Consider the following 20726-nt stretch of genomic DNA (forward strand, 5'->3'; position numbering starts at 1 on the left):
TGACTCCCTCGATGGTGTCTCTTCCAGCAGCACAAAACACCCCGTGTCGTGTATAAATTTTGCTTCGAACATTTTGCCGTGCTCCTCTTTTGTTCGTCAGTCAGTTTTATTCTGTTGACAAATAGGTGCAGTGATTATAATACTAGTGACAAGGACACGGAAGCTCTGGTGAATTCGGTGAACGGACCAAAAATAGGCGGAATTAGTTGTAGCGGTGTTCAGTTTTATCTGCCTTCGAGCTAGAGTAAGATGTGGTACACGAAGTAAACGTTGAACGATGAGTGTTGTATCTAATGTGTGTGTTTATTCCAAGTGATGGAATATTTTTTTAACAATTTTTTCGGCCATCACTGACAATGATGGGAACTGAAACCTATGGAAGAAAGAAGAAGTCGCAATCTAGAAACCATAAGAGAATAGTTCCCAATTCCCAATGCTATACGGCTTTGCGGAAAATTATAATTAAATGACAACCGTTATCTGAATTAATACATTTTTTGCCTTTCTCGTATAAAAGAAGACTACCTATTCAATCACTTCGTACCTCGCCATTTGGTTTGATGATAATGCGGAAATGTTTGCGATTCTGTGGCATTACAAACCCTAGCAAATTCGGATATCAAATTTGAAAAATAAATTATAATGATTTGGTATTTAGATTATCGTATGGTAATTTTAACAGTTAACAAAACAAAATCGAAAACAGGAAAATTGTCCTCTTTCATCAAACAGAAAGCTATTTATCTATCAGGACAGAAAATTGAAAACTCATTTAGATACGGTAATGGATGGAATGCGTATGAATTAGCATCAACAGATTTACTTCGTTTTTTAAAAACCAATCTAATAACACAAATGTCCTGAAAATGATCAAATACTCGTGTTTGAGCGCAAACAAAATTTCGAATCGAGTCCAACTAAAAAGTGCTCAGAGCTGTACGCTGAAAAGTCCACTGCATATAAGGGGGGTTGTTAAGTAGGATGAAAGTTATTAAGGTTCAAAATGTACGTAGCGCTTCCGTTTTGAAAATATTGAAATGACACCTGGTATAGTAAAGAAAGACGTAAGTCCTACGTCAAAACCAATCTAATAACACAAATCGTCGCTGTTGTGTTATCTTATGACAAACGCCATTTTAGGGTAAACTGAGTTAGATATGCCACATTACTTGTTTGAAAAATCTCTACAAAGTGGCGTTTTCAGAATTTTGAAATTCTACTTGGTTACTTAGATATAGCGAGAAACATGATGAGAAATTGTGAGTTTTTTGCTTCAAATCACTCTATCTAGGGATTTGCTCAATTTATATTGAAGTGTTAGAAGTTTTTATTTGTGAAAATGTCTGAGGAACACAATGGCATAAACATTTTCAAAAGAAAATTACACGAGTTGTGAGAAAAACACAGTTTTAGTTTTAAACTGGAAATAAAGCATATTTGGCAACACTGTAATCAAAAATAATATTTTTTTCTAGATTCCCTGACTCATTTCCTTCAAAATGCATTTCACCGATTGTTTATTAACCATATGAACGCAAAGATATGACTAAAAGTTAAAAAATTATGATTTTTTTCTGTGGAAAATTTTCCATGCACGATTATGACACGTCATACAAATTTTGTCATCAATACACGCCTACGACACGTGTGAGTGCGACTTTTGTTTACATTCATAGTAAAAACTCGCAACATAGTCAACCGATCTTCGTAATATGTGAGAGATTAATGCAGAATAGATAGAAGCATCAATTGTCTTCTTTGGATTGTTTATACCATTTATAAGTTTCAAGATATTCAATCTCAAACTTTAAAAATCGTTTTTCTCGAAATGTGCTAAATGGCGCTTGTCATAAGATAGCACAACAGCGACAAAATGTCCTGAAAATGATCAAATACTCGTGTTTGAGCGCAAACAAAATCTAGAATCGAGTGCCCCAATTGTCGCTCTACCATTTGAACAAATGCATTTGAACAAAGATGGCAGACACTGCTCTAACCAACGCCTTAAAATAGGTAGGGTGATAATAAAAACATGGAAAACATAGGGTCATTACCCTATTGGAATTTCTTGATCATAACAAAATAACTGTTCAGAAATATTAACAAAAAAATGAGAAACGCGAAGTGTGTAATGCAAAAATTTGATATCTTATTCCCAAACTTATTTTAACTCACCCAGTGGTGCAATTGTGCGTTTCTTATTTATCCAAACTATGATTTCGTGGCTAGTTATATTCAATATAATTAACCCTTTCATGCACAACTTTTTTCTAGTACATGTAGGGTTTTGAAACTATTTTTCTTTGAAAACGGTGGGTTAAAGAAACACGAAAAGCCACTTTTTTATAAAGATAGGTGATTCCCTCGCAGTGCTAGAAGCTGCTTAATTTTTTCTTTTAAATGCTCAATACAATTCTCCTAGAAAATTTACAATAGTCCAATTGCTAGGAAAACGTAGTCAAAAACAGTCTCAATTGATTAGTATTATCAGTTTTCAATAGTATTTCCACATAACGAAGATATATGAAAAATTCATTTCCCGTCGTCAACGTAAACAGTCCCTGGCAGCACTGCTCCATCGGAATCCAATTAGACTAATTGCAATAACTTCAGTTCTAGAACTGATCCTTGTAACTGTTAATACTCAAATGAAAGGCAATAATCATATTTATTAGCCTTACTTGTTTTTGTGAGCAAATCTTGCCTTAATCAAAAGTTATAGCTATTTATAAACGTTGTTGTCCATAAACAACATGGGCATGAAGGGGTTAACCTTCTTAATGTGTTGCCTTTTTGTAGCGAATAAGGTGTTAGCGGATCATATTCACCCCGATTTCGAACGCAGTTTTAAGACACATTTTCAGTCAAATCTATATGAACCTGTACCCAAATTGTGTGTTAGAGTTTCAATTTTCAGTTTCTGGAAAATATTGCCGTCTTGACCAGGTTGGAGGCGGCGCCGGTGGTTGAGTGGCAAGCGTGGCCGCCACTCATTCCAGTTGACCTGAGTTCAATTCCAGCCGAGGTCGTTGAGATTTTTCTGAGGTGAAAAAATCTGTGGTCACGTCTTCCTTCGGAAAGGAAGTGAAGCCGTTGGTCACCGGTCCATAATTTGATGGATCGATATCTAGTCCAGATCATCGTCACCTCTCTGGGGTCGGTAATGAGGAAGTAGAATCCAACTTCTATATTTGTTACTATGTTTTAATTACCGCAAGGTTCTGCTGCATCGATTTTGTTGGCTATTTTCGACAAATTTTTATCTAAGAGAAACGAAAGCAATGAAATTGAAAGACGGATAGATATTCTAGAGCGAATCAGTTATAAATATAGAACGGAAAACTAGGACTAGGCAGGTTCATATGGAGATGATCGAAAGGAAATGTGAAGAATCCTTTGCCTTCTGCTAAGTAGGAGTTAGTCTATGGTAGAACATAACTCATCATCATGTAAAACTAATGGTACTTAGCATTCGAAAGATATAGTAATCAAGTATATCCCCTGCAAGTTTGAAAATACTTCATTGGCGGAATCGAAAGTTACAACGGTTTGGATGTGGTATACGGACATGGATGGGTTTTCTACCAGACTTCAAGCGTGAATCCATGTTTGATTTAGGTCGTTTATACGTGTCGCGGTTTAAAAAGGAAAACCTTACCATTTAATTACATAAATATAATGTACAAAAGGTGTTATTTATATGGTGCATTGAAAAAATATAAAAATAGGGTTGTCTACCAAACGTCAAATAAGTGTAAATTAAAAAAAATAGATGAAAGTTGGAATGTTTACTTCAAAAGGCCATATAAAAGGCGAACACGAAATTATTGCGACACATTCAACAGGCATAACTTTTTTTACCATTGGGTAAAAATCTACCAAATTTTGCACATTTTCTCATTGATGTGTATTGTTTACATGCTGTCAAACTCGAAGTCGTGTTTTTCGATTCAACGAAAATGGAGGTGAACCAACGCGAGTCGAGAGAACAAATTCTTTCCAAACACCTGAAATTTCCTGACCTGTCGCACCGGCAGTTGGAAAAAATGTTGAACATTCACCATTCAACCGTCTCCAGAGAGTTGAAGCGGTTCCAGGAGCGGTTGATGTTGGACCACGGCAAAGGAGCTAGAAGAAAACCGGGACCGGAGAACAAAAAGACGGAGGGAAAGGTGAAGCGGATGATTAAAGCAAATCCCAACGTCTCAAGCCATGATTTGGCTAAAAAGATCGGCATATCGCAGAGCTACGTCCGGAATGCAAAGAAGAGAACTGGACTACATACATACAAGGTACAGAACTTCCCAAAACCGCGATGAGCGGCAACAATCGACGGCAAAAACTCGGACACGGAAGCTCTACGAGAAAATGCTGACAAAATATGGCTGCTGTGTGATGGACAACGAAACGTATATAAAAGCCGATTTTAAGAAAAGTTGGAGTTTTTCACCGGCAAGAGCAAGTTCTATGTGGACGACAAATTTAAGAAGAAGAAAATGTGGAAGTTCGCGTCCAAATATCTCATTTGGCAGGCCATCTGCTCTTGCGGACTGAGGAGTGAGCCTTTCGTGACAAAGGGCACGTGATCTACAAATCTGAGTGCCTCGAGAAGCGCCTTTTGCCGTTCTTGCGGCAGCACGGCGAAGCTCCGCAATTTTGGCCAAATTGAGCATCATGCCACTATTCTAAAAGTGTCCTGGAGTGGTATGAGGCCAATTCTGTCCATTTTGTTCCAAAGGACATGAATCCGCCAAACTGTCCGGATCTGCGCCCGGTGGAGCAGTACTGGGCAATGATAAAGCGGAAACTTCGGAAGAGTAGGAAGACAGTCAAACACAGGACATGTTAAAAAATGGAAAAAACTGAGAAACTGGTACCGGATGACACTGTAAAGACTTTGATGGAGGGCATCAAGCGAAAATGCGTTCAATTTTACACTCAAGGCTCCATCGATTAACTTTTATTTTGATTTTTAAGGTAAATATATGTATAAAACTACCCTAAAATTTTGGTTTGATTTTAAACATTATAAGAAAATTGGCATGACATTTTCGGTGTCGCAATAATTTCGTGTTCGCCCTTTATCAATGGTTCGTTAACCGATTCTAATTATTTTTTCATTATTGATCAGGTAGACATTTCATCAATAATTTTCATCGGGAAGATTATAAAATAGAGTTAAATATTTGCTTCCCGGGACATCTGAACTGTTTGGAATTTTTTGTGTCTAACTAGTGCTAATTTGGGTACTAGTTTAGATACGTCGTCTAACTAAACACCCAGATGATGCTAGTTACTGACGAGAGGAATTCGAAACACACAAAAAAGCAAAACTTAATTTAAGTTAGGTCTTGTGCCCTTAACGCGCAAAACGGGTTAGTCGAAATTTATTGCATAAAATAGAGTTGCCTACTTCAAACAATAGACAATATAATTATCCTCAACTATATGTATTATCACTATTTAGTGAATATCTTTATATTCAAAACGACGACCTATCAATTTCTATACATTAGTTGAATGCAACGATACAATATATTCAAAAATATGAAGGTATTTGCTGATTCAGATCAATTTATGTTATGATACGGTTTTTGTTGGAAATTTTGTACAATCGTGATTCGCTGGTTGGGTTGATAGATGTTAAAACTGGTCAAAAGGGATGTTATAAGTACAAGTTCAACTGCTTATATCTCCAACTATTGTCAGTTTTATTGTCGAATTGAATTTAATATGGGAATTTGACTTTCAGATGTTTTTAGTTCGACAATGGACCAACTAGCAGAGCAGAGCAGAGGTCCAACTAAAAAGCGGCTCCTGTTAGAAATTGAGCGACCAGCGAATCACGACTGTGTTAGTTTTAACATTTCATATATCCACAATTCGTAGTATAGAGCAATTGCAATCAACTAGTATATAAAAATGGATAGATCGCTATTTTTAATGCAAAAATATTCACTAAATATTGATAATACATATAGTTGAATATTGTCTATTTATTGATGTAGAGAACTCTATTTTATATTCTTCTTAATGAAAATTAACGATGAAACGTCTACCTGTTCAATAATGAAAAAATAATTAGAATCGGTCAACAAACCATTGATATATGGCCTTTTGAAGTAAACATTCCAACTTTTATCTAATTTTTTAACACATTATATTTAACGTTTTGTAAATTATATTTATGTAATTAAATGGTAAGGTTTTCCTTTAAAAACCGCGACACGTGTAAACAATCTAAAAAGTCAATGGACAAACATGGATTCACGCTTGAAGTCTGGTAGAAAACCCATCCATGACCGCATACCACATCCAAACCGTCATAACTTTCGATTCCGTCAATGAAATATTTTCAAACTTGCAGGGAATATACTTGATTACTGTATCTTTCGAATGCCATGTACTAAATAGGTAGACAAATATTTTTTTTTGTTAATAGAGATAGGGCCAAACCCGTGGGTGTTTGCTGGTAGCCTTATGAAAGGTATCATAAAACTTCAAATCGCCATATCTTTCGAATCTCTCGATGGATCATTTTTAAATTCACTGAGAAGATGCTTGGATACTGTATCTTTCGAATGCCGTATGCCAAATTTATGGTCATTTTTTGTTAATAACGGTTTTAGGAACACCGTGACATAAGACAGATATGCGTGGAACTTTTGCAATGGATAAAAGACAAAATGGTTTGGCATTTCTTGTTCGAATTTTCGGAACAAACCCTATGTTTTGAAAATATATAAGATTATATAATAGTTAGCCATTAAAGGGCAAAAACGATAAAATGCGACATGCTACAAATATGCTTGGAACCGTAATTCACTACCGCTTTATATCGCCATTCTACTAGTTCAGTCTATACCACCAGCAGCTACCCAACAGCCTCAAACTTAACCAATATATGCATGTCACGTAGTTAGATTCAACAATTTTTTTTTACAATCAGGCCCAGTTTGGTAGACAAAAGTAATAAGTGTAATGGCAAAAGTTTTTACTCCACAAGAACTGGGTCTATAGAGTAGCGAACGAATGAGTGATTTTTTTGAAGTCCTATCGTGATCAAAGAATGCTCCACTATAACCGAAAAGTTATGGATAACATGAATATCATAGATGACCTACTTTGCAAACACATTTTACAGCGATAATTTCGTTTCATTATAATTTTTGTTAGTTTACATTGAAGTTCTTATTTAATGTAATGGTTGTTCAGCCACAAGTGGTGACTTTTAATTCCTATTGTTTCCATGATTTTGTCTACCCTAGACGAGCCGTTATCCATCAGGATGTCACCCTATTTCGTTGATAACATGGTCTGCAGTGATTGGGATGCGCTTAAATAGGTAGCAACATCTTTGCTTCGTTCATAAGATGTAGTAGGGGAGCCCGGGGCTAGTTGGCGGTTGGGGTAAGTTGGTGGAATCCCTTTTTCTGTTTCTATTAGACATATAGCGCTGCCTCTTCTTATGTATCTCAAGTTATGTGAAACCCGTTATCCAATGTGTTTTTGTTGCATAACGATTTGTTTGGTGGAAGTTGTGGGTGATATTGTATTTCGAGCATACCAACTAAACTTTCTAAACTTTAAATACTTTGTGTAATTTAGGGTGATTTTCAATCTATTTCCCGAATGATTATATTTTTCGATAGCGCGTGAAAAGAGCTTTCCGTGTCTGTACAGATATTACATCTATCCACAAACAAAAGTTATTTTTTAAATAGTTTTTAATAAAATATGCGGTTGGGGTAATTTGGCGGTGTTGCACGCGGGGTAAGTTTGCGGTACTATTTACAGTGCAAAAAAAAGACATCAAAAATTTTAATTTCTGGAATACGGTCTCCCCTACAATAAAAAAATTGGCATGGAAACTGCAAAATAGTAGCACTTAAGGGGTTACATACCTTTTACTTTTCTTATAAAAGAAATGTGTAGAATTCGCTCAAACTTTTAAGATTTTTTCCGAGGCCCGAAGGGCCGAGTCTTATATACCAATCGACTCAGCTCGGCGATTTGGGACAATGTCTGTGTGTGTGTGTAACGGACAAACTCTCATTCGTGTTTCTCAGCAATGGCTGAACCGATCTTATCCAAACCAATTGCAAATGAAAGGCCTCACACCCAGACAGAACGCTGTTAATTTGTTTTTAATTCTGATGTTTATTTTCTATGGATGTTTGAATCTCCAAAAAAGGTACTTTTTGCAGCTTTTTTTTAACCCATTATTGCCCAACCTATTATATATAGTAGGTGCTAAGAATAACTCCTATTACTCAATTAATAACGCAGAACAGGCATTATTAACGAGTTAATATTGTTCATATACTCTTGCAGAATGTGTTTAGAGAAGTTAGAGTGGTTAAACCGGTGTTTATGTTTTGTTTTTAATCAATTTTCACTTAAGGGGTTACACATTTTTGTTAGGATGAAAAAAATCGAGATATTCTGAAACTAAATACGCTCAGGAAAATTTTCTCAAAGTTTCATTAAGATCGGAATACTACAACTTAAGTTACAGCTATTCATAGACCGCAACCCATTCACCACTTGTAGGCGGTACGTAGTGTTTCATACGCTAGACCGTTGACTCGCTGCACCGACAGTAAAACTCGATTATCTCGGAGTTGTATTTTGTTGAAAAGTTCATCCACGGCGATTACGATATCTCAGGAACCGATTAACCGATCAATCTTAAATTTTCACTGATTGTTCCTTATAATATCAGCTACTTTGAGCACAAAAACAATTTTACTGGAATGACCACATCATTTTTCTTCGATCGGAAAACACAATTTGTGATGCGCGTGAAAAATTAGTTGGGCAATAATGGGTTAAATTACTGTCGAAATTAACAACATAGATAAACACTTTATACAACGTCAGCTTATACGAATACCTTTCGAACGAACTATAGTTTGTGGAATCGGACTATTAGCGAAGGAGATATTTAACATTAAATACGTATGACGGATTCTCGCCGTATCCCAATATCTAGAAATAAGACCAAAAACATGAAATTGTCTATTTCCGCCAAAACGGCTAAGTTGAGGTCAATAGTATCTTCTGATAAGTTATTGCATTCAATATGCTCCTTCTTTTGACATTATGTTTTCACTGATTAATCCCCCCATTAAGTGAGATATTTTCATTGATTTTCTTTTAAGTGATTATATTGAGATGATGTCTTCTGCAAATTTATAGCTCTTTCTCTTGCAAACAACTTTGCTGAAGACACCAAGTGTCTATCTTGTATACTTTAAAAGTTATAGCATGTTATTTATCGTTCAATATGGTAATGATCCGTTTTAATATACCAGCCGAACTTTATTTCGATAAAACGGAAAAGGATGATATCGGGCCATATTTTGTTACTTATTTTCTACCTACCACCGCTTGAATTAAGCACCAAACAATTTCAAGTTGTCTGATTGTGTCTTGAGAACCTATCAATAAGCAATCTTTTATTTGCCAGTACAGCTAATGTTCTAACTTATGACCGTTTGATCGATCTAAAATATGTCTCGGAAAACGAGAAGCGAAATAAATGACTTCAAGTAAGTGGAAACGAAGTCATTATAAACTCGTCCACAAGAAACTTCTTCGAACACTGTCTACTTGAGGATTAATTTGAGGATATCTTTTTTTCTATTACATCGAACTACACCAACTATGTTATTTTTGGTAGTTTGTTTAAAGAATAATTTCACGATTTATTTCAAAATTTTGCGGTCTTCTCCCATTCGCTCATTTGTGTGTTGTTTATGTCAAAAAAGTGTCCTAAATTAATAGGTACAATTAAGGGAGTGCGGTGGACTGCTTTGGGAGGTAAAAAAGAGGCTTGTTTTAGTGATTTTTAGAAAGGGAAAGAAACGTCCTAACGTATTGAAAATTCATGTGTACTCGTACACACATTTGGAAAGTTAAAATATTTTTTTTCTTGGAAAACTTCACAATATGGTGGAGTAAAAGAATATTTTCTTACTGAAGTGAAGCTAGTAGTTATTGTTGAAATCAATGAACCTATAAAATTTCTAATTTACATAAGTAACCTTCTGTTTAATTTTCTTTACCCGTTGTCTCCGCGGTCTTCTAGAAATTACATTTTTTTACATGAATCTTTGATACTAACGTTCCACAGAAATGGTTAAAATGCTAGTTAGAATCCTAAAAAATTTACATATATTGTTATGATATATTCTTCGTTTATTTAACCCTATCGTCATAAATAAAAAAAACTCGATTTTTTCGATCCTGTATAGCAGGTCACCTTGTTACGGGTTTATATATGTAGCGTATCGACAAAGATTTGAAAATTACATTATTTTCTCTAAACAAGATTGCAAAACTTTATCAAGGGGCAACACCACTGTAGAGCACGAAAACATACGAATATTTCGGAAATTTAACTTGATACAATGTAAAGATGATTCGAGATCCCCTAAAATGCGAGTTATAATAGTAATTTTGAGGCACATAAACTAAAAGTGTCAAGTGTTTTCAACACAAGATTGCTGCTGGACAACATTTTCCCACAATCTAGTTCTTTTGTCTATCGAAAATCTATCTTCCGTAATTTTTGACATAGAGCCAAAAACAAAAGTTTGTTCGATTCCTTAGAACGATAGAAAGCGACGATATTTTGATTTTTTTTGCAAAATAGCAACGCTGAACATTTCATAAAAATCGATACAAAATTGCTATTTTAAAAAACTGCAATAAAAAAATAAAATCCTACGTACGTCGCTGGAGAAAGTAATTTCGAAAACACTGTGAAAATTTCATAACTATAAAAGGATATTTGTTTAAGTTATATTTTCGGCCACCGCAAAATATGTGGTTTAGAGAAAACACAGTTAATTTTTTTAGTGCACTCAGGGTATACAGAACAAGCGTTGTGGCAAAATTGAAAATTTGAATATTCATATGTTATTGCCGCCTTCCATATTTGGACATATTACACGGTGTATTTATTAGAACAATTTTATGCAAAAAAATTCAGCATCTCTGAAACTTCGGAATATGAAAGAATGGGCTTTCCCCTTTCATTTGAAACTAAGATCAAAATAATCCGTCGGGGGGTCCAGAGCAACTTTTTTTTTTGAAATTTTTTCGTATCAATATAGGTTTTACTACTGGAGATAGTTCATATGTCTGTCCCTAGATGGTGCTTTATACATTCAAACAACATTAAAAGTGAGAATTTGATAGAAAATTTAATTGTCTACAAGTTTGTTGACCACTAAAAATTGATCTGAAATCATCCGGAAAAGTTGTTTAAGATTTTAACAAAGTTGTATCTAAGATAGTTTTCACACGAGGCCTAGTGGTTTGGAAATATGTTTTCTCGCACTTATTACATTACCAAAAAAATAATTGGGTTTAGTGCCATGAAAATATTAGACGGGATTCATTACATTGACAATTCTAATTGAACTTCTGACAATTAGGATGTTTGACAGAGCCGGATAACTATTTGTGCTTTTGGTTTGTAATTTTTCCCGATAGGTTCGAAGGGACTACCATTCATCGGAAGGTATTGCTTAGTTACAAGGGTTTGCTTACATTTATGTTTTGTTACACGGGTGTTTTAGAAAGGACCATACGTCGTATAATTTAGGTTATGATCGCTTAACTCAACTATTATAATTCCGTTCAAGACGAAATGTTGGGACACACCGTTTCTAATTTAACGCAAACCACAACAATAACTGTCCAAATTAGTGGTTAGTGTGAAATGATTTATTCAAATTTTCTCCGCAAAGCATATTGTGGAAGTTGGATTTTACGGCCATTTCCTATCAATTATGCGAGATATCGTTGCTAAATTGATCCTAGATTATGCGATATGTTTTGAAAACAAAATATGATTTGAGTACAACAATAACCTTATATACATAGAAGTCCTCGAATATATCCCAAAAAAAATTATCTTGATCCAAAAACTCAAAGTTTTTTGTTCATTGTTTGTCACATTGAGTTAATTTTGAAAACAGGTAATCAGTGTTTTTAACCAAGCGTTGCAATGAAATCCGCGAAATATTGCTATGGTGCGGTATAAAGGTTGAAGTTCAGGACAAGTCAATTTTATACGAAGATGCTAACAGAGTAGGAGATTCAAGTAAGAATAATTATCAGTCATCCCTGAGAATAGTCGAAAAAATGAAAAAGAAGGCATACCTAATTGAAAAAGCTGTTTCTGCGGGAGGAATCACTTACCATCATGAAAAAGAATATTAATATCATACTACTTTGGTCAACACTTATCTAAAACTTCTCATCCCAAAAATATGAATGGTTCCATGTATCAGGGAATTATAATTTTCAGTTAAAAGGTAAGACTTTCCAAGCTCTCAAATTCCGCTGAATTCACTATTGAACTAAACACAACTACTTGGCAAATAAAAAAGTGCTTGTGAATTGACAAACCACTAGGTCTTCTGTGAAACTAGTTTAGACTTAGAATTCGTTAGAATATTAAACTACTTTTCGGGATAATTTCAAATCGGTTTTCAGTTGGAAGCAAAGTTGTAGACATTTAAATAATCTAGCAGAATCTCACTTTTAGTGTTGTTCGAATGTCTAAAGCACCATCTAGGGACAGAAATATGAACTAGTTCCATTGTAAAATCTATATTTTCACGAAAAAAAACTTCAAAAAAAAAGTTGCTCTAGACCCCCCGACGGATTATTTTGATTTTGGTTTCAAATGAAAGGCGAAAGCCCATTCTTTCATATCCTGAAGTTTCAGAGATGCTGAATTTTTTTGCATAAAGTTGTTAAAAAAAGACACCGTGATTACTTTTAAGACCCTAATGCATATGTTAGGCAAATGAGTTAAAATTAGATTCTTTTAAAAATCCCACTTGTATTAATAAGGGTGTGAATATTACAACGTACTTGTGTAAATATTATCAAAGATTTAGGCATTAGGATTAGTGATAATGGTTCAAATCAAAATTCTTTTTTCAACCACTAACTATTGTGAGTCGAAATGTGTTGATCACTATGAGGTCACTTTCAGAAAAAGTCGACATTGAAATAATCGCGTTGAGGTAGCGTGTTTTCAAGAGCTGCAATTTCATTTCTAGTTCTTAGATCGTCATGAAAATTTGAATAAACGCTATTAATGATATGTACTTCAAACAAAGATAAACTCAAGATTAGGGGAGAGTGGGTACACTTGATCCCACTTTTGTTTTTTCTCATAACTTTTCAATGAAATATAAATTTTAATTGAAAAATTCGCCATTTTGCAGTCAATTCGAGTTGTAAGAGCTATGAATAATGTGTAAATCCGAATACTATGTCCTGTCAGCTATATGAACAGTTTTGAAAATCATGCCAAAACGAGGTTTTTGTAAAAACGTGTGGTAACTTGATCCCCCGCCTACTAGGGCTAAAGAAATAAGGCACACAATGACCTATAGATACGAAAGTTTAGCTAACCACCTATCCTGACAAATTAATTAATTTTAGATACACGACAAACTTTAACCACAGTAGCAAGTCAAGACAAGTATTTGCGGTAAATCAGTGCTGTTTAACTGGATTTTCCAATCTTTAATAACTTACACCTTGATTTATTCACGGAAAAAAACATTTTAGATCAAATAATAGTGCCAGGTACTTTATGAAAATGACGTTTTTCTCATCCTATACAGTTTGAAAGTGTTTGAGAAAACTAATGATAGGGATCAAGACTACCCAGACTGATGTTTTGATGAGACTAGATTTCCATAATCTTGGTTCGTGGGTAGTTTGCTGGGAGATTCTTAGATCCAAGTCGCTTACAGAGAAAATACAGCAATATTTTTGCAGTTTTTTAGCCTAAATCGGTTTAAGCTGAATTTGAATGACAATATCTCTTCGTGGACGTTGTCGTTCTGTTATCCCTATATCCCCGCGGGGTGTTGATATATCCGCTCATCGAGAAGTATCATGTATTCACTAGGGAGTGAGGAATACTTCCGTATTGTCTATGTTCTCTGTATCCTTATTTTCCTTATCCCTAACCTTACCGCTTTCCCAATCCTTCAAATCAGTAAATGATGCATAGACAAAATACGGCAAGACACAAATCTTCGATGAACATGGAGAACGTGCCATTTGAGCTAGTCGCTACTGTTTTTTGCTTTCTGATATCCTTATCTCTATTCGTTCCGACACAAACTCATTTTAATCACGCGCACGCCACTACATATGCCTAATAATTAGAAAAATTTTAGAACTTCTCGAATAAACACTAATTTTAAAACTGCTTTGCTAGTAAACAGTCACTTAATATTCTTAACTAGAAGATATTAATACATATGTAGAGAGGTCATGTTCTCAGCTTTCCTATGAAATAAAAATATAAAGCATCTTTTACAAGCCGATAACAGAAAAAGTTTAATAATGAAATTACAAAGAAATAAGACCGAATAGAAATATGATGCTGAAGAATGAATTATGTAACGTCTTGAAAACTCAACAAGGCAGTCAATTTACCAAGTACGCTATTCCCGCTCCAAAATTAATTGAAAGATATGAGAGCTTTGATTAGTTCAAAATTTAGTCTCATCTTACAAATGGATCAAATAGAACGGCAATACAAAGAATACTTTTTGAGTTGGATGTATTTTAGGACAAACAAGTTATTTACAGAAAAGTATAACTCGTTAACGGTTAAGATTTGATGATATGTGTAGAACGAGTTTTTCCCCAAATACGGTCCTCTATCACCACTCGAGAGAATGTGAACTGCGACCCCAAATATGTATATTGAATGACATCAATAAATAAGTTTGTTATGAACAGTTTATTTATCATTTTTATGAGAAGAAATGCATTCAAAAATCATAATGAATATAGGAGTAAAAGTGTGGTTTGTAGTTGCCCTAGGCAGGGCCGCAGAGAGGAAATACGGGCCCGGGGGGTCCAACGTACGGGCCCCCAGCACTGTGTCTTGCCTGAGTACAAAAAAGTCAATGTTTGAAATCCATTGGAGTTCACTGATATTATGTATAGTACACTGAAATTTTATATTAATGTTCCATTTTTTTGCTCTAGTTGTTTGTAGTGCCAATGAAGGAAAAAACGCAGAGTTTTTTATACTTTGGGAGTTTTAATACCTCTTCGACAGTTTTGGTAACTTTGAAAAGCGCCATTTTTGTAATAGTATAAAAGTAAGGAAATGATAAGATTAAAAATGTAGTAATTACAAAAATTAAAAACATCTAAACGGCGATCAACGGCAAAAGATAAAAAACAATAGGAAAACTAAATTTTAAAAGAATGTACAAAAGAGCTAAAACAACAAAATCAACCACATAAACAAATGTCAATTGTAAAAAAATGTTTAATCGAGAAAAACCAAAACAAAACCTATAAAAAATTGATAAAGGAAAACAGGAAACCAGGAAAACATATTGCGAAGATTAAAAAAGTCGAACATTATTGAACAGATGGTGAAAATAATGAAAAATCGATAGGAAATTAGGAAAAAATTAGAATCGATGAAAATGAAAAAAAACTACTAAAAAAATACAAACATTAATATAAAAAATTCATAAAACTGAAAAACTCGATAAATCAACAATAATAAAATTTATTTAACATTAAAAACAAGAAATATTTAAAGCAATAGAAAAAATAAATAAAACTTTAAGAATGCATAAAACTAGAGGAGTATATATAAAAGACAAGAGTAAAATAACCATAGAGAAATTAAAAAAATTGACGAACCAGAAAATTTTGAAAAACTGGAAAATTTAAATGATGAAAAGACGAAAAAGTAAAGAAAATTGGAAGTATTGAACAAAAACGGAGCAAACAGACAAAATAGAAAACAAAAAATAGTAGAAAAAAGCCATGCTACAGAAACACAAAAATGAAGATATTAACACGAAAAAAATGAATAAAATGGATATTATTTAAAGAATAGAAAAAGCACTAGAAATGAAATTTGAAATAAATTCAAACAACGAACTAAATGTAAAATTAAGAAAAAGTGCGCATAGTGTCAAGAAAAGATAAATCAAATGCTTTTTTTAGGAAAATAAAAAAAAATCAATGTTAACGTATAGGAAAATGGTCAACTGAAAAAGTATTTTCAAAATAGGTTTAATGAAAAACATGAAGAAATAACAACAACGAATTAAATCTTAAGAAAAAAATATAAAAAATAAATAAAATTATATTAAATGAACAATGGGAAAAAATAAAACTACGATAAACGGAAAACTAAAAACTAGAAAATGAGTAAGAAAATAGGAGAAAGGTAAAAATTAAACAATAAGACAAATTGGAATGGATTTGAATAAGTAAAATTGCTTTTAGAAATGCAAAAAATATGAAAAAAAGGAAATAGAAAAAGGCTATGACAAGAATAAATATAGTAAATAGACAAATTCTAAAAATTAGATGGAATGACAAAAGAAACAAATAAAAAAGCAAGGTATCAAAATATGAAACAATAAGAAGAAAAAATAAAGAAAGCAGAATTTTCTCGAAAAATTGCGAATAAAATTAAATAACAGAGAAAAAACTATAAATTAAAGTAAGTGATAGTGGTAGCAATAGAAAAAAGCAAAAGTAAGGAACGTAAAAAGATGGATAAAATAAAAGTTTGCAAATAGATAAAAAGGCAGAATATTACAATTATAGAAATATACGTACAATCCACAACTTGAAAAAATAGATCAATGAAATTTTAACAAAATAAAAAAAATCCACGTAGGAATAAAAAAATGGAAAAAAAATGAGAAACATGGTTCAAATTTCAAATAAGGGTTTTGGTTAGATTTTGCGCTATGCTGGTTTCGAAAACATTCATAATCCTTTAAAAACATGAATTATTCTTTTATTTGTGTTGGTGTGTTAGCACACCATAAAATATTTTACAAAAATGTTTTACCTGATTTCTAGAAAATAGCTCAAAAATAAAATAAAATCGTTACGTTCAGGAAGCGACGTTCAAAATCTCACGCTCACTCCTCCAAAACGAAAAGATTTTGTATGCGGATTTAACTTGCAACATTACTTATCTAATCTTGCTAACTAGTTGGTTTGGTTTGGAAGCAGAGTTAAATTTTCTCTTCGAAATCAATCAAACACAATTTAGCAATTTAGTTGAACGTATGCTTCTTAGAATCATTGGCAGCTGCAGGATTGTGAACTGAGAGATCTTCTCTTCATGCTCCATGACATATAAAATTCAAAACAAAACTATTAGCACTATACGCGTCACGAAAGGGGCTTGTTGTGTACGCAATTTGCTGTTATAATGAAAATGTTGATAAAAGGCCGCATTTGAAAGAATTGTAAAACGTATTTATTTTTTTTCCATCCCTGGCCTCTTTGCTAGGGGGAATTGGTAGTCGAAAATTGCCGAAAAAATCTTCGTCATTTGAGTATGACCCCTTTACAAAAATGTTTCAGTATCATCTCGTAGCTGAATATGATTTTTTATACATTTTGTATCAACGAACGGCAAACCAAATATATTAAATTTTAAATTTAAATTTTTGGACTAATTTCGAATTCTTTTGGTATATCAAGAGTTTTTCATGACTCATTTGACCAATTGAGCTCTCAAATAGAGGTAGGGTTACCGCCTCTAGTGGTACTTTGACCAGCAGAATTTTACTGAGCTTCAAGACTTCAAGAGACACATGGGTATGCGTTGAAATCAATTTGAATTTCGAATTAAAGTGATCACTCGACAGAATTTTGGAGCGCTTCCATTGCTTTATATTGTATAAAACGCTTAAAAACAAATAAATATGCACTGTTTTATTTCTTATGTAGCTCGTTGCACCAGGAGGAAAAATATTTTATTTTCTTCACATTCACCGTAGAGTGTAATGTTTTGGTAAAGCATTTTTGCATTATATATACGCGAACGGAGGTCTTAGTGGAATGTACGTAATGTTTCAAAGATTTTCTTCCATTTAATTCCACTATGTAACATAGTGGAATTAAATGGAAGAAAATTTTTGCATTTGTTTTGTTAACAGTTTTGTTGATTTAGTTGGATGTAGTGATTCGCTTTCTCGGATATTCACAAAGAATCCAAAAGTACCATCCACTCTCGCTGTGAAGGCTAACCCGAGCGCTCTGCTCTGCTCTGCTCCTCAGTAAACAAACACGGGGTGTGAAATCACACTTCAGTTTCTTTCGAGAATCTTTGTGAGGAACATAAGGCCTGCAACCCGCGGATGATGTTTATGAGGACTGGGTGCTAGGCGATTCCTGGCAAGAAAAGGGCAACGCAAAATTGCAAAATAATCCAATGGATTCTTCCGGGCGAATTCAGATTTACCTGAACGAAGACACGGAATTCGCCTCCAAAAACCGGTGTGGCAACCCTAAGCAGGGTTTTTTTCTTTCAATAATTACTTTGGATACTAATCCAGCGCTTTCCCCCCTCTCGGCGGCCCTGGCCCTAGGTATTACAGCACATTTTTTTCTAATACATGTAGATTTCAATTAACCCACTTGCTCACGTCATAATCAACACATGTTACGTAACAACGTAATGCATAATTTCCAGCCCAAAATAATTACAACTTTAACAGGTGAAAAATTCCTGCAGTTTTCCAGCGTTCAGCTACGAGCTGGCGTGAGAGGACAAAAACTTCGTCTGTAATTCAACCAGAGTAATGAACCGAAAACCCTAATACGATACAGACATGCAAGCACAAGCAAGACGAATTTAAATTTATAAATTTGTTAGACGGAAAGACTAATAAATAAAAACATGTTATATACCGAGGCCCTCCTTTGAGCTTGCTTCAATGGCATCCTGGTCCTGATGAGCCTGCTGCTGTTTGTGTTAATTCAAGTCGCTACGTCGGAATCCACACCGTTCTGCACACACAGACTCACTTTATTTATTCAATAATTAATATTTTTAAGCACGACGGTTACAAGGCTGCACACTGAAATCCCAAAAGCAAAAAGATAAAACTATACTTTACGCGATACTTCCACCAATTCTCAGGGTCAGTTTTTGGACACTAATCACGTGAGATCGTTGAGCTCGAAGAGTATTTTCGTTTACTTATTCCCAACTTGATGGTAAATATTAAATATTCCAGGAGTTGTCTGTCTGTCTCCATAAATTTAGAAAATTTTAATCGATTTTTTTCGCAACGGCAAATAACAAAATAAACAAGACTGCTTTACTTCAAGCCACGATGAGTTTCGATTTGTTTATTGTGGCAAAACAACTGCATTGCCTGCAAAATAAACTCGTTACCATGGCTGTGAAGGATTAACGTTGGTCTACTACGTAGCTGTTGTAGCCATCAGCATTTGGTGACAAAAGTTCTTATAAACACTTTGTGCGGCGCTTATGAAGATGAGATTTGGAATCCTGATAAAGATAAAGATCCTCCTAAAACAGAGAGGTGATAAGTAAGCGCAGTTACGCAAATAAGTATTTTTTGATTACATATTTGATTATTCAAGACAAAGCAATAATTCAAATATCACATTCCTATTCACTTTCAACAAATTGCTCACATGTGTGAATATCTCAACATCACTCAGATAACTGTTTATTGATATAGGGTGATGTGCCTATTATGGCAGTAGAGCCTATTGTGACCCTATTTCGTACCCCTTGGTTTCGAACCAAGCATATGAGATAATGACAATATCGATTTGGCTAAAACAGGTGTGCAAAAAAAGCTCAAGTTATATTCTTTATTTGTTGTGCACATACGTATTTAGAACTATCCACTAAATCCAACTTTTAATTAAAACAAAATCACCTTATTGAAATATCTGCTGATCCCCCTCACTCGCGTAGTGAACCGAAACAGGACGCAACGGCGCTTAGCAAAATAAACACTTTCGAGCCAGCATTTACCGCCTCATATCTCGTTATTCCGGCACAAATATATTAAATATTGCACTGATACATACCTTTATTTTAGCTGGAGAACCTTTTTACGATTATTTCGCTTTAAAAGCACTCGTCAAACACTAGAATAGGCCTAGTGTTATAATAGGATAAAACTAAATACGGGGGTTCCTATTATTGGCATGTTTTGCTGATACACTACCACAATCAAAACCAACTTTTTGCATCCATCATACAGAAAAGAATCACCAGTGCGGCCAAACCAAAACATGAACTTGAAAACATAATGTTATGCAATTTCAGGTATAAGTAATCAATTATTTCAAGTTATTCAACTAATTGTTGATCGCAGATATTTTATTTTCATCTGCACATACAATTTGGATCGGGAGGAAGTAATGTGTGATGTGAACTTTATATTCCAGTTGTTAACTTTCGCATGGTTATTTCCTGCATGCGCAGTTCTGGGCGCTCTTCTACTAACAGCTGATGAGTTTCTTTCGTGTGCGTAATGTTTACGTTTGTTTTGATCGGCTGAAAAAAGCAGAATAATTCGTTTTACAAATCACGCGTTGGCGTCCATGATCTGGATACCTAGTTAGAACGACGCAAATGAAATATGAGGCATTGCGTTTTAACTAGATTGTTTTTCGATGAGGTGGAAATCGGCACACCCATGAGGCGATAATTGGAACGTTCAGGTGGGAATAGATGCACAGAATAGAACATTTATTTTCATTTATGCTGAAAATTGAGACAATTCTGCCAAATAAGCATTATACAGATGTTTAAGAAACAATACACTGATACTTTATTCTGAAAAAGGTTATAGGTAATATGGCTTCTTTTTAAGTTATTCAAAAAATAGTGCGACCCT

General features: G+C 34.2%; 1 protein-coding gene across 5 annotated transcripts in view; it reads right to left on the reverse strand.

Annotated features, from left to right (window-relative positions):
* LOC131681411 (dynein intermediate chain 2, ciliary) overlaps positions 1–19451 on the reverse strand; it is an 82836-nt gene extending 63385 nt beyond the window's left edge. Inside the window, exons 1-2 of one of the 5 annotated variants that reach the window (XM_058962178.1) lie at positions 19436–19451; positions 18751–18920 (exon numbers count right to left, since the gene is read on the reverse strand). In XM_058962178.1, coding sequence (XP_058818161.1) covers positions 18751–18783 — 33 coding nt within the window. In that variant the 5' untranslated portion in view covers positions 18784–18920; positions 19436–19451. Of the gene's footprint in view, positions 1–18750; positions 19161–19435 lie in introns of those variants that run through there. The other 4 variants (XM_058962177.1, XM_058962175.1, XM_058962179.1 and 1 more) reach the window with 4 other exon arrangements.
* Positions 19452–20726: the final 1275 nt, after the last annotated feature.

This window comes from Topomyia yanbarensis, chromosome 2 (genome assembly GCF_030247195.1).
Source record: "Topomyia yanbarensis strain Yona2022 chromosome 2, ASM3024719v1, whole genome shotgun sequence".
Lineage (NCBI taxonomy): Eukaryota > Metazoa > Arthropoda > Insecta > Diptera > Culicidae > Topomyia > Topomyia yanbarensis.